This window comes from Rhea americana, unplaced genomic scaffold (genome assembly GCF_003343005.1).
Source record: "Rhea americana isolate MKP2758 unplaced genomic scaffold, rheAme1 scaffold_5, whole genome shotgun sequence".
In the NCBI taxonomy this organism is placed as follows: domain Eukaryota; kingdom Metazoa; phylum Chordata; class Aves; order Rheiformes; family Rheidae; genus Rhea; species Rhea americana.
The window spans coordinates 449,178-461,256 of NW_028186645.1; the positions used below are offsets into that span (position 1 = coordinate 449,178).

The following is a 12,079-nucleotide window of genomic DNA, read 5'->3' on the forward strand; positions in this document are numbered from 1 at the left end:
GCCTCCGCCCCCGCCGCGCGGCGGGACCTGCCGCCCGGGGCCGCGGCCTGTCGCGGGCCAGCGCTGCTGACGCCTCCTCGGGGAGGCTGCCTCCCGCGCCGGGAGCAGCCTGCGGCGGGCGAGGCCCCTTCCCCGGGAAGAGGCCTCGCCGCTGCGGTCGCGTCCCCGCTCCGGCCCCCAGGCAGGCGCCTTCCAGAAAGCTCCGCGCGCGCGGCCCGCTCGGCGGCCGGGCGCTCGAGGCCGGGCGGCCCCTTGGCCCCCAGCCTTCTCAGAGGCCACGGAGAAGTCCAGCAGGAGAGCGCGGGCTCGGGAGGAGCGCGATCGCCGTCTCGACCCCGGCCAGCCCTGCGTGGGGCTGGGAGAGCGGCGGGCGCTGCCGTGGCGTGGGGCCGGCGGCACGGGGCAGAGCGCCGCCGCGCCGGCCGCGCGCGGCAGGCTGCCCGGGCGGCAGTCGGTGGAGCTGTGCACGGAGGCGATTCCCCTGGAGGCGAGGGGGGTCCGGCCCGTTCCCCCCGCCAGAGCAGGAGCCCGCGTATTTTTTGTCACGCTGTTGACCAGCTGTACCGGCCCGTGACACAACTGCAGTAGTCATTCAGTTACGAAACTCTCCTTCCTCTSTCTAATCTAAACATAATGTATGCAGTTTCAGAGGTTTCTTAAACGGCAAACTCCTACTCAGCTGTTTTCCTGACTGGCAGTCATGGCTCCACTGTGCTTTTATATTTGCACCTACCATGTTTTTTTTCTGCATCTTTTTTTTTCTTTTGGTGTGTGTCATTGGTCGTGTTTGTCATCGCTTATATTCTTGTGTCCTTTCTCTCCTGTGATGAACTGCTGTTCAAATCATTGCGGACCTGACTGCAGCCAAGATGAAGACTCCCAACAACTCTTAATTTCCACAGGCACTCAGCTCCGTGGAAATTATTGTTAATTTTCAACAAATTGCCCAACTAGTGTGAAAAAATACACCACRGATAATAATTAGGCAGATATACTTAAGCAATTAATTTAAATGGGAAAAGAAATTCCATTTGGCAAGTTGAGCATCAGATGCAGCTATAACCAAAGCCTTTCATCTATCAAAGCATAAGTATTACATTTCATTTTCCAGGGCTGTTCAGTGACAGTTTATAATGAATTTTTGCCAGTTAGGCACTGGAAGCAATTCAGTTTTATATAGGGAAAGACTTTCTCTTGCCATTTCCTGATTTGGGATGTTCTGGATTCTCAGGAAGATGTTTATCCCCTGGTTCTTCAGGTWCACTGTATGTTCACCTAAGTAATTTCAGAAGATTCATTCACTACCCAACATACATCTTGCAGTTGTACATTGCACAATATTTATAATTAAGCCTCTTAGGAAGTTAGCTGCATGGTACATGTTCATCGACCCTTAATTCTTCGTTGTTAAAGCTCAGTACAGAGATCTCTGCAGTAGTCACTTTTCCACCCTGAGCGGTAAAACTGCAATGTAGTGGGTAAGGATGCACTAAGACACCATCCTGCCGAAGATGGTACACATTGGTGCCTTTATCATAGTCTAACAGGCTTATCCAAACCAAGTATTCTCTCAGTAGATGAGCCAGATAAAATGGTTGATCAGTCTGTTGACACACAGCTCAGCATCTCTAATTAAGCCACCAGGGAAGCTGGGATGGGACATTGTAACAAGAGTAGGATCCAATTTACACACAGCTTTCAGCAAATCTTAACACGTTATCTGAATAAAACCCAGCCAGGTAATCTGCTGTATTGCATATTAGAAATCTGTCAAATAATGGTGAGAAAAAGAGGATAGAGGATACAGTGTTTGTCAAGCATGTAAACTGGATGTATTTTGATTGTGTTCACACCATGACCCTCTTTTCAGGCACCTTTCTTTTTCAGACAGCAGTCTTGTGAGGAAGAGATGTGTGTGTGTGTGTGCATCAGAAGTGCCATAATGAATGGCACGCTGAGAACACTCCCAGCTTATAGTAACTACAGTGACTGGTATTCCTTGTTCTGGAAAACTAGGAGGGAAAGAGCATGTCCAATAAATAGAAATAGATCCCTGGAAATTTGATTCTTGAGGTGAGCTTGACTTCATGAACTTACAGAACAGTTGCAGTAAAGAACAGTTGATTGCTTCTCTGCCTGTGGCGATAGATGTTGGAATAAGACAGCAGCTTTCAGTACCTTCTCTGGTAAGTCAAGCATGCTGTTTGCAAAAAAATATACCACAAAAGTGTACTTGTAATATAAGAATACATTCTTAATTTATATTCTTCTAAATTTAAAATAATAACTGAAAAGTGGGTCTGATTTTACACTTAGATTACTTTCATACTTGCATAGCAATGGCATTATTTGCAACCTGTGCTATACCTAAGTATGAGCATTATGTGAATACACATGACTGCTAAAAGGYTGGGGAAGATTTTGTGAGGTTAAAAAGGCAGAGGAGACACTGAGAGGATTTGTTCTTTGATCCAGGAGATAAGAGACCAGACTTGCACAGATGCCAAGCCCTTGACTTCTAGAGATCTGTATATTCAGCATCTCTGTGTATCAGACCTGGTATAACTTGGAAATTTGGATGGCAGCCAAACACAATGCATTTTTATTTGTAGCAGTCTGTGTTTTTATTTTGTAATGATTTCCTATATTTTTCTTTACCCTAAATAGTTCTGTAGACTGCTTACACTTGTCTTCTGAATAATGGTACTGGTTGTGGTGCTGAAAGAATTGTGGTGGGGAAATAATTTCTATTCATGTCTCCAGGCATTCACAAATCACGTTGAACAAAACAACTCTGTGACTTCGATCTGAATTCATATGGATAAATGTACTACTTAACTGGACAAGAGGATAAACATGGATTCTGCTTAACTTAAGAGAGAGATTATGAAGAGGTACAAAGGTGAAAGTAAGATCAAGATAGTCATTCTTTTTAACCATTTATTTAGTTATTCTTGCAAACTATTGAATTGTCAGGTTCTCAAACTTTGGAGCAAATCCTTCTCATTCCTGCAAATACACCAATGGAAGCTAATAGCACTATTTTCATGAATTTGAGGTGAATTTTAAATAGATCAAACCCCAGCCTTTCTGCTTMTGTCTTCAACAGGGTATCAGCCACTCTCCAACGCAATTTTTCTTAAGATTTTTTTGCACATGACAGTCGAGTAAGAGGCTTGTTGTGCTTTACACAATAAACATACTTTTTTTTTTCAAATTAAACTGTAAAATGAACCCACCACTTTTGAGGTGCTGGAGGCTAAGTGCAGAACTAAGTGGTAGATCCTTCAAACGAAAACTGTAAGGTGAACCCACTGCTTGCAGTGGGTGCTGGAGCCTAAGCCACAGATTCACAACCGCTATCACCAGCTTTTTACAGGTAACGTAGAGGCAGTTAAGTCCCTCACATGACTCATGCTAGCCCTGACACTACGAAGCTTTTMTTTTTATGACAGCAGATCCTTGCACTCATCACCGAGTCCTTGATCGAGGCAGAGCGCCTRAACGGCCAGAAGCCCTGTGCACTGGGGTCAGTTTGTCTAAGGGCACCGTGGTTTGTGGAGAACACTTGGTTGCTGCAACACGGCGATGATGTGTTTTTCTACACACCTCCGTGCGCAGTGAGGCCCCGGGGCAGCCCTCGCCCCTCGGCAGCGGCGCCCACCCCGCGCCGCTCCCTCAACGCCTCCGGCCTCCACCGCGCCGAGCAAAATGGCGGCARCGCCGRGCCCGGCCCGGCCCGCGCCGGAGCGCTCGCCCCGCCCCCTCCCGCGCCTCGCCCAATGGAATGAATGGGCTATAAATAGCGGCCAATGGGGCGGCGGGTGCCGCTCTATATAAAAGAGGCGCGGCGGCGGTGCCGCGCTCCACTCCGGCTAGGGCGGCGGTGGCAGCGGTGGGGTGCGGAGCAGGCGCGCAGGTCCTTGCCTCGGCTGCGGAGCCCTCGGTAAGTCCCGGGGGAGCCGCGCCGTCCCACAGTGTTTTTTTTTTAATTTTTATTTTTTTTGATTATGTGTGTTTGTTTTTAATATATAATTTTTTTTCCCGGGTCGGAGCCGGTCCGCCCGCGGAGGCGCGGCGGCGGTAGGGGCCCGGGCTGCGGGCGAGGCGCGGGGGGCAGCGCGGGGCCGCGGCTCCGGCACGTAACCAGGGAAGAGGCAGCGGCTCCCCGGCGGCGCGGGGGCTGCCCCGGCGCCTCCCGCTCTGAAACCAGATTAACCCGGTATTTAGCAGGGTAGTTACATACGCGACGCTTCCCCCCCCGCCCCGGGTGTCCCTTGCCCAAGGGCTTCTTGGAGGCTTCACCCCAGCCCCGAGCAGGCGGAAGCCGCCCCGGGGGGAGGCAGCCGCGGGCGGGCGGGGTGCCGCGTCCCGCCGCGTCGCACCTGCCGCCCGGTGCTCGGCGCTGCCGCCGCGCGACCTTGGGCGCGTCCCCGCGGCGGGCGCTGCCCCCGGCGGCGGCAGGGGGCCCTGCCCTCGCCGCTGGGCCGCTTCAGGGATGCGGCTCCYCAGGGTGACCAAAAAAAACCCCACCAACAAAAAAAGAGTTGTTCTTCATTTTTTGTTCCCCCTTTCTTCTGGAAAGGTGCTGTAGCAATGCGAAGCAGCGGTGGAACAAAAGCCAAGGTGACCTTGCCTCTGTGTGCAGCTCTCCTGCTGGGGGACTGTCACGCACCCGGGGTGATAGATGTCCCCTCTTTCTCCCCTAGTGTCTGCGGTAGGGTCAGACATGCCGTTCTCAAACAGCCACAACCTCCTGAAGATGAAGTACTGTGCTGACGAWGAGTTCCCAGACCTGAGCGTTCACAACAATCACATGGCCAAGGTGCTGACCCTGGACCTGTACAAGAAGCTGAGGGATAAACAGACTTCCAGTGGATTTACGCTGGATGATGTCATCCAGACTGGGGTTGACAACCCAGGTAACGGCCGGCACCGTCAGATCCGCATAACGATCTGTTCTCCCTCTTTACTGGAAGTGCTTCTTGACAACAGCACCCAAGGCTCTTGAGCTGCTGAGAGGCAAATCTCATAAGGCGTTGAGAGACAGCTCTAAATGCACGGCTGTGTTAAAAGAAGCCTTGTTCTATCAAGCCGTGTTCCATGCTATGATCTGACATATCAACCCTCAGACACTTCGATTATGTAACTGCTCTGCTAAATACTTCTAATCTGGGGGGAAAAAAAAGAAATCAAACCAAGTGTGCTCTAATTATAATGCAACTAGAGCAGGGAGGGGAAAGCCCTGATGTTATGTGGGCTTACTTAGCTGTTCTGAGCTCTTCCTGTTTCAAACTGGTTATGTGATGCTGTGTGGCACTTCCCTGGAAAAAGGGGGAGCAGATGTGTTTACATGTTAACATTACAGTATTTATTTTTACTCTAGCAATATCAAAATGGCCCAACTAAATAATCAGAGACTGCCTCCTGATGAGGAGTACCCGGACCTGAGCAGCCACAACAACCACATGGCCAAAGTTCTAACCCTGGATTTATACAAGAAACTGAGAGACAGAGTCACACCCAGTGGCTTCACCCTGGATGATGTCATTCAGACTGGGGTTGATAATCCTGGTAAAATGCATTGAGAACATTTTGTGTGAACCAGCTGAAATAACTGGCGCTTTTGAATATGGCAACTTAAACTAAGCTTGTGGAGCTGGTGTTTGAGCAGGCTACAGAAATGCAGCTTTGTCTATGGCAGTATGAACAACAACAAAAAATTGAACATGCTTGCTTACAGCAAAGCATAATTGTTTGGGCATAAAGTTCTATCTAGTGGTCTAAATTAGAAAAATTGGAAGTGCTGGGCAAAATTGTCCTAAAGCAAACTTGACAAGAGTGTGGTTTAATGGCAAAGCTATGGGTTTCCATAGCACTAATTTAACTAACTGGATGAAATGTAAAATATGGAGTCTCTCCAAATGGTGCTTTTATATAAGAATGCATTTCAAAGTGACTAGACATACTACTAAAGAACTTGCCTGGCTAGTGCTGCTCTGGAGCACAGCCAAACATCACCCAAACTTAGGTCTTCTGACTTTATTACCACTCCAGGCCATCCCTTCATAATGACGGTAGGATGTGTAGCTGGTGATGAAGAATCCTATGATGTGTTTAAGGAACTCTTTGATCCAGTTATTGAAGACAGGCATGGTGGCTACAAACCAACTGATGAGCACAAGACTGACTTGAATGCTGATAACCTGCAGGTATAAATTTTTAATCAATTATTGATGCCTAGTAGTCTGAGGCCTGGGTACAGATGCTGGCAGTTACATAAACTGTTTGCTCAGGTTCTGTCCTTCCAGTATCACCCTGCACAGACTAACAAGCAGTTTGTCCATTGTAATCTGCAGTTTAAGAGCCTGCCCATGGCTGGGTAGAGCCATGTAGCTCACAGGTAACAGGAGCTTGCTTCATGTGCTCCTATAAAGTAGCCGTGCCAAACATGTTGAGTGCGTATTTTTGTCAGCTATGAGCTGCCATGATCAAGCTTAAACAACACTGTCCAAAGACTCAAGACTGTCATGAATCTTAATGCTTTTTACCATCTGATCTTGGATGTTTAAAAACAAACAAAAAACCCAAAACTATTCTGGTGATGTCATACTCTAGAATAGCCTTTGTTATGGTTAGGAGTAAGGCTTTCTACATGCTCTTACAGATTTCAAATGTTACTGTAGACTGTAGACTCTAGGAATTCCTAGCACCATCATGGTGGGCTAGCTGTGGGTCATCTTGCATATTGAAATACTGAATGGCAGCTGAGAATAATTCTCACTTGCAAGAGTAAACACCTACCCAAACAACAAGGCAAGCCTCATGTTACATCTCTGGATTCCAGATCTGAAGGGAAAACAAAACCCCAGATGCTGGTTGTCTGCTGGTAATCCTGACATCTAGCACATGTTTAGTAGCCCTAGTCTGAGATCAAAAGCAAGGGTTACATTGGATGCATATTTAAGCTAATGCTGAGAGAATGACAATGGTCTTGAACAAAGACATCAGCTTACAGGCCAGGTAGTCAATATCCAAAATTAAAGGTGCATAATAAAATGTGTGGAAGCCACTTTAGGGTAGGTATTTTGGCAACAAGGTTGTTCTCACTGGTTTCTTAATTTTGTAGGGTGGTGATGATTTGGATCCTAATTATGTGTTAAGTTCCCGTGTCAGAACTGGTAGGAGCATCCGTGGATTCTGTCTTCCCCCTCACTGTAGTCGAGGAGAGAGGCGGGCTATTGAAAAACTCTCTGTTGAAGGTAAAATGAGAACTGTATGTATTGGGAAAAATACTTTTGCCCTCTGGGATGTTCTGGGCAGTTTGAGAATGGAGGCAGTAAGCAAAAGTCTTCAGGATTCTTAGTCTGAACATGGAGCCTTCCCTTAAAAGGGCAGTTTGAAATATAACTGCATCAGCATTGCAGTTTGTAGCTGGGGAGAAAGAGAACATATCAAAGGGAAGCTGGACTGTGTTAAGGTGACCTTCACTGATCTTGAAAGTTTTTTTTCTATGTGCATGTGGGGAAAGGAGTTGGTTCATCATGGCTCAAACCTGAAATGTAACAGGTATGTAGCAATGTCAGGGCTTGAGTCATGGCTACAGTATTTTGTGGCTGCTTTTAATTGACTTCCATTAACATTCAGCTTGCTGAGAGGTGTAGCCTTGTTCTGCTGAATGTGCAGTTGACTGGAATAAGCTCTAGTTCTCAGAGGAACTCCTCAACTGCAGTTTTTCTTTATTGTCTTCAAGTGAGAGGAAAGGATACACCCAAGATCCAGTCTGGGAGACTGGCAATGTGGTCATTCTAAAACCTCTCAAGAGCAGGATACCAGTCTCTGATTAGATTAATGCAATTTATATTCATGACCCTGATTCTCCTTGGAAGCAGTGCAGTTCTACAGTTAAGCAGCAGTAATGATCTGAAACTGTATGTAAGGGAACAAAGGCTACTTGTACAAGCCTGGAAGGTACAGACAAATCATCTGATACTACTTTAAGTTCTGTAATGCTACAGGGGCATTGCCATTGCAGATGAAAGCAAGGGAGGAACCCAAACCAGCAGATCAGATACTGCCATACTTTGATCTCTTAACATGCTAAGAATGTCTAGCATCTTTGGTTGCATCCTGAATGTGTCACTCTTTCAGCTCTGGGTAGTCTGGAAGGTGATCTCAAGGGGAAGTACTATGCTCTGAGGAACATGACCGATGCAGAGCAGCAGCAGCTGATCGATGATCACTTCTTATTTGACAAGCCAGTTTCTCCTCTTCTGTTGGCATCTGGGATGGCACGAGACTGGCCTGATGCCAGAGGTATCTGGTGAGTATTTCTGGAAGGGAAGAGATRTTATATTAAATACATGGAAAAATACCTTGAAATATAAGTTGCAGTGAGCTGTATCAAAGCAAAATGACAGTTTTTGAACTTGTATTACCAAATCTAATGGGAAGCATCTGAGTGGTATCCTTTGGGGAACTTGAATCTGAACCAGAACTGGGCTGGTAACGCATCCAAATGTGGTGCCAAGTAAGAATAATGTAACCTGACTATAGCCAATGCCTGTCTATCTTGCACTGTTTTGTGAAGCACTATACAATAACAAAAACAGCTTATGAAGGCAGATCCCTTTCTTGTAAGGGGGAAGTGCTGCTACATTCAGTTGTTCCAGGGTTTGAGAATCTTATGGTAACAAACAAGAACATTGACTTAGCTGCAGACTTGATACTGGGGATGTAACTGCACTCTTGCAGTCTTATTTGCCTCTACCTGCAAAAACTTAACCTGTAGCTTCTGATGTTGGACCTGTATGGCTTTATCTCTACAAGTGATAAGATTTTCTACTCTAGAGACTTAGTGGCATAAGTTGGCTGATGCACAGGTGTGGAATGTAAGGATTCTGTTAGTCAGATGTAGGTCACCTACATAAAACTCTGCTTCTCAGGAGCTTTTGCAGCATAATTACMTTCCTTCTAAGCTAAGGGCTAGGGTTTTTGACAACTAGAATACTCTAAGCTTATTAATGTAGCTGCTTCAGGACAACCCAGAGGAAGCATGCTTTGTTTCTGTAGGTCACCTTTAAGATTGCATCATCTACCTGCAGATTGCCAACACTAGATAGCATTGTCATCTGAGCATGACTAATGTACAAGGTTGAAGTGTTAAATCTCAATGTAGTCTGCATTTTTTTTTCCAGATACTGGTTAATTCTTGATCACAATCAAGCTGAGAAATCATCAGCATGATGAATACTGACATTGGTACCTATTACCAGCTGCAAGCTAGGACTGAGGGGCCACTGCTTTTAACAAGTTATTGTGGCATCTCTTAAGAGCTCTTGATTTTAAAATTAGTGGAAGCTTCTTTATCACAACTTTTTACCTGATATGAAGAATAGATGCAACTTAACAGAACTTGATAAACTTCTGATAAAAGGCTTGGCAATACACTGCTGACATGATATCATTACAAACCTCACTGTGTACAGTTGCTGCCTCGATGTCTATATTGATCATCCTTCTGGGATCTCTGCTGAAAATATCTTAAATGTATAAACTCCTACCACAGATGAGCTTAGAATGACTAAATTTTAGGTTTTGATACATTAAGGTTGGCCAAAGTTGTGTTGTTACTTTCTCTGAGCTGTCCAGAAATACACTACTTTTTCTCTTGAAAAGAAGAGAGGAAAGACTATTAGTTTAACTTTGTTAGAGCTTTCATGGACAGTGATAATAAGGATTTAAGAAGAAACCAAGTGAGCCTCTCAAAAATAAAAGCTACTGTGATGAGTAATTTGGTGCTAGAATATATGCTGAAAGTGTCAAGTGGATCAGTAAATTGTTTGGCTTATCTCCTAGGCACAATGATAACAAGACCTTCCTTGTTTGGATTAATGAGGAGGATCACCTTAGAGTTATTTCTATGCAGAAAGGTGGCAACATGAAGGAAGTATTTACTCGCTTCTGTACTGGGCTAACACAGGTAAATGCTGTTTGGTATTGCCTGAGCTGTAGGTTTAAATGATGTGTGGTTCTCTGGTCAAAGCTGGCAATGCGAAATCTTTCAAGCTGGGAGCATGCCAGATATTCTCTACTGCTGAAACAACTTAYGAGTTCTACATAGCTTGGATCTCTTGGAACATCTTGATGAACTCCAGAACTGTGAAGGCTCTGAAATGCCCGTAATGGCAAAGCATTATAGCTATGAAAGCTAGAATAAATTTTCTAATGTGGCACACTTGTGCAAGTACCTAAACTGTACTTAAAGGATCTCTGGGTGGTTCTATAAATCTCAGCATATGGACTCTGGGTGGGAGGAGAAATTGCTTCAGTGTGGATGGGCAGAGCTGGATTTAAGTTTCTAGGGTGCATGCTTTTCTCAGCTTTTGCTCTTGATATGAACTTGAGCATTACCAGCCCCTTCCCTAATCTGAATGGATGTTTTGACATGTGCAGCTATTTTGATATGTACAAAATCAAGCATCCTACTAGAAAATGACCTCTGATTTTGTACTGTATCCTACACTTGGGCTATATCACCACTGGGAGCAAGATTAAGGCCTTAAAGGCCCCCTACTAGTGACTTTTTTTCCAGATGGAGGGGGCTTATGTGACTGAATTAAATAACTACTAAAACTGTTGTGGCTGTTGCTATGTAACTGAAGCTGTAAATGAGCATTAACGGATGACCTGCATCCTTCAGATGGAGAACAATCTCTAAACATCTATTCTCTATTTATAGATAGAAACTCTCTTCAAGTCCAAAAACTATGAGTTCATGTGGAATCCACACTTGGGCTACATCCTGACCTGCCCATCCAACCTTGGAACGGGGCTCCGTGCTGGTGTGCACATTAAGCTGCCGAACCTTGGGAAACATGAGAAATTTGGAGAAGTCCTTAAGAGGCTTCGGCTGCAGAAACGAGGCACAGGTGAGAAGTGGTGATACAGTGGTGTTCCAGGACAGACTGACTACATCAGGGAGAGCCTGACTCCAACTGAAGCCATGTCCTGGGATGCACTGACAGTTCCTGTCAGTATTTGGAAAGGATTCTTGTAAGAAACATGAAGAATCAAGCTTTAAAATCATAGCTTCAGGGAATGTGGCCATGCTGGTGCTCTGCTTATACCTCATTGTACCCAGCTTCTAACCACTCCTGGGTGTGTCCTCCTCTAATATTCTGAGCACCAGATAAGAGGGAGCTGGTGGCAGCTGTTCCTCTTGTAAGCAGAGATGAGACTCCTGATTTAACTTCTGGCTAGGGAATTTCAGCAGGTACTTCTGACCACAGGCTAGGTGTGCCTTTAAAGGRTAAAGAGCTGGCACAGTGGCAGGCTCAGTGGCTCATACAGGCAGTCACATGCAGCTTGACTTTCTCATACTAGGAGGAGGTGACTTGTATATAATTGTCTTGTTCTCGCTTCAAGCCAGTGAGAGAGGAAAGGTAGACTTAACTACTGTAGCAGTGGTCAGTGTGCTAACTAAACTTCATTTCTTGCACCAGGTGGTGTCGATACAGCTGCTGTTGGAGGGGTGTTTGATGTCTCCAATGCTGATCGTCTTGGCTTCTCTGAGGTGGAGCTGGTGCAGATGGTGGTGGATGGTGTGAAGCTGCTCATTGAAATGGAAAAACACCTTGAAAAAGGCCAGTCCATTGATGACCTCATACCAGCTCAGAAATAAAGCACTTTATTCTCATGCTTCCTAACTTATTGGATGAATAATAAAATGTCACTCCAATTCCAACTCTGGGGTCAGAGCCCACTTAGTTACACTGTAGAGAAGTCTTCCATCCATCTGTGTTAGAGTTTATTTTTTGATGGCTGAAATGTTGCAGAAATGAAATAAACTATTGTTTTGGCCTGACATGCCTTAGATGTGTTAACTGAATGACTTTGTGTAGAACAGCAGAGTACGTTTAGTTGACTTGGTTTTCTTAGTTATACTGGGTTGGCTGCCTTTACAGGCTGGTGTCTCTTCCTGGCTGTACTACTGCAGTCTGTTCCTTTGAGTTAAAAGTTCACTTGATGCTGCAATAACCACTTTTTTTTTTTGATTTGACTGTACTTGCTGTAAACT

At 45.6% G+C, this 12,079-nt stretch overlaps 1 protein-coding gene across 3 annotated transcripts; it reads left to right on the top strand.

Moving 5' to 3' along the window:
• The first annotated feature begins 3,868 nt into the window (after positions 1 to 3,868).
• CKB (creatine kinase B) lies at positions 3,869 to 11,868 on the top strand. 3 transcript variants are annotated; one of them, XM_085317376.1, is made up of 8 exons: positions 3,869 to 3,946; positions 4,710 to 4,922; positions 6,058 to 6,212; positions 7,130 to 7,262; positions 8,152 to 8,323; positions 9,859 to 9,982; positions 10,742 to 10,931; positions 11,505 to 11,868. In XM_085317376.1, the coding sequence occupies exons 2-8, from the start codon at positions 4,730 to 4,732 to the stop codon at positions 11,681 to 11,683; spliced, it is 1,146 nt and encodes a 381-aa protein (XP_085173502.1). In that variant the 5' UTR covers positions 3,869 to 3,946; positions 4,710 to 4,729; the 3' UTR covers positions 11,684 to 11,868. The 3 variants fall into 3 exon arrangements, with proteins under 3 accessions (XP_085173502.1, XP_085173503.1, XP_085173504.1); XM_085317377.1 differs by lacking the exon at positions 4,710 to 4,922 and adding an exon at positions 5,387 to 5,574 and having other exon boundaries at positions 3,875 to 3,946; XM_085317378.1 differs by lacking the exon at positions 3,869 to 3,946 and adding an exon at positions 5,387 to 5,574 and having other exon boundaries at positions 4,838 to 4,922.
• The last annotated feature ends 211 nt before the right edge of the window (positions 11,869 to 12,079 follow it).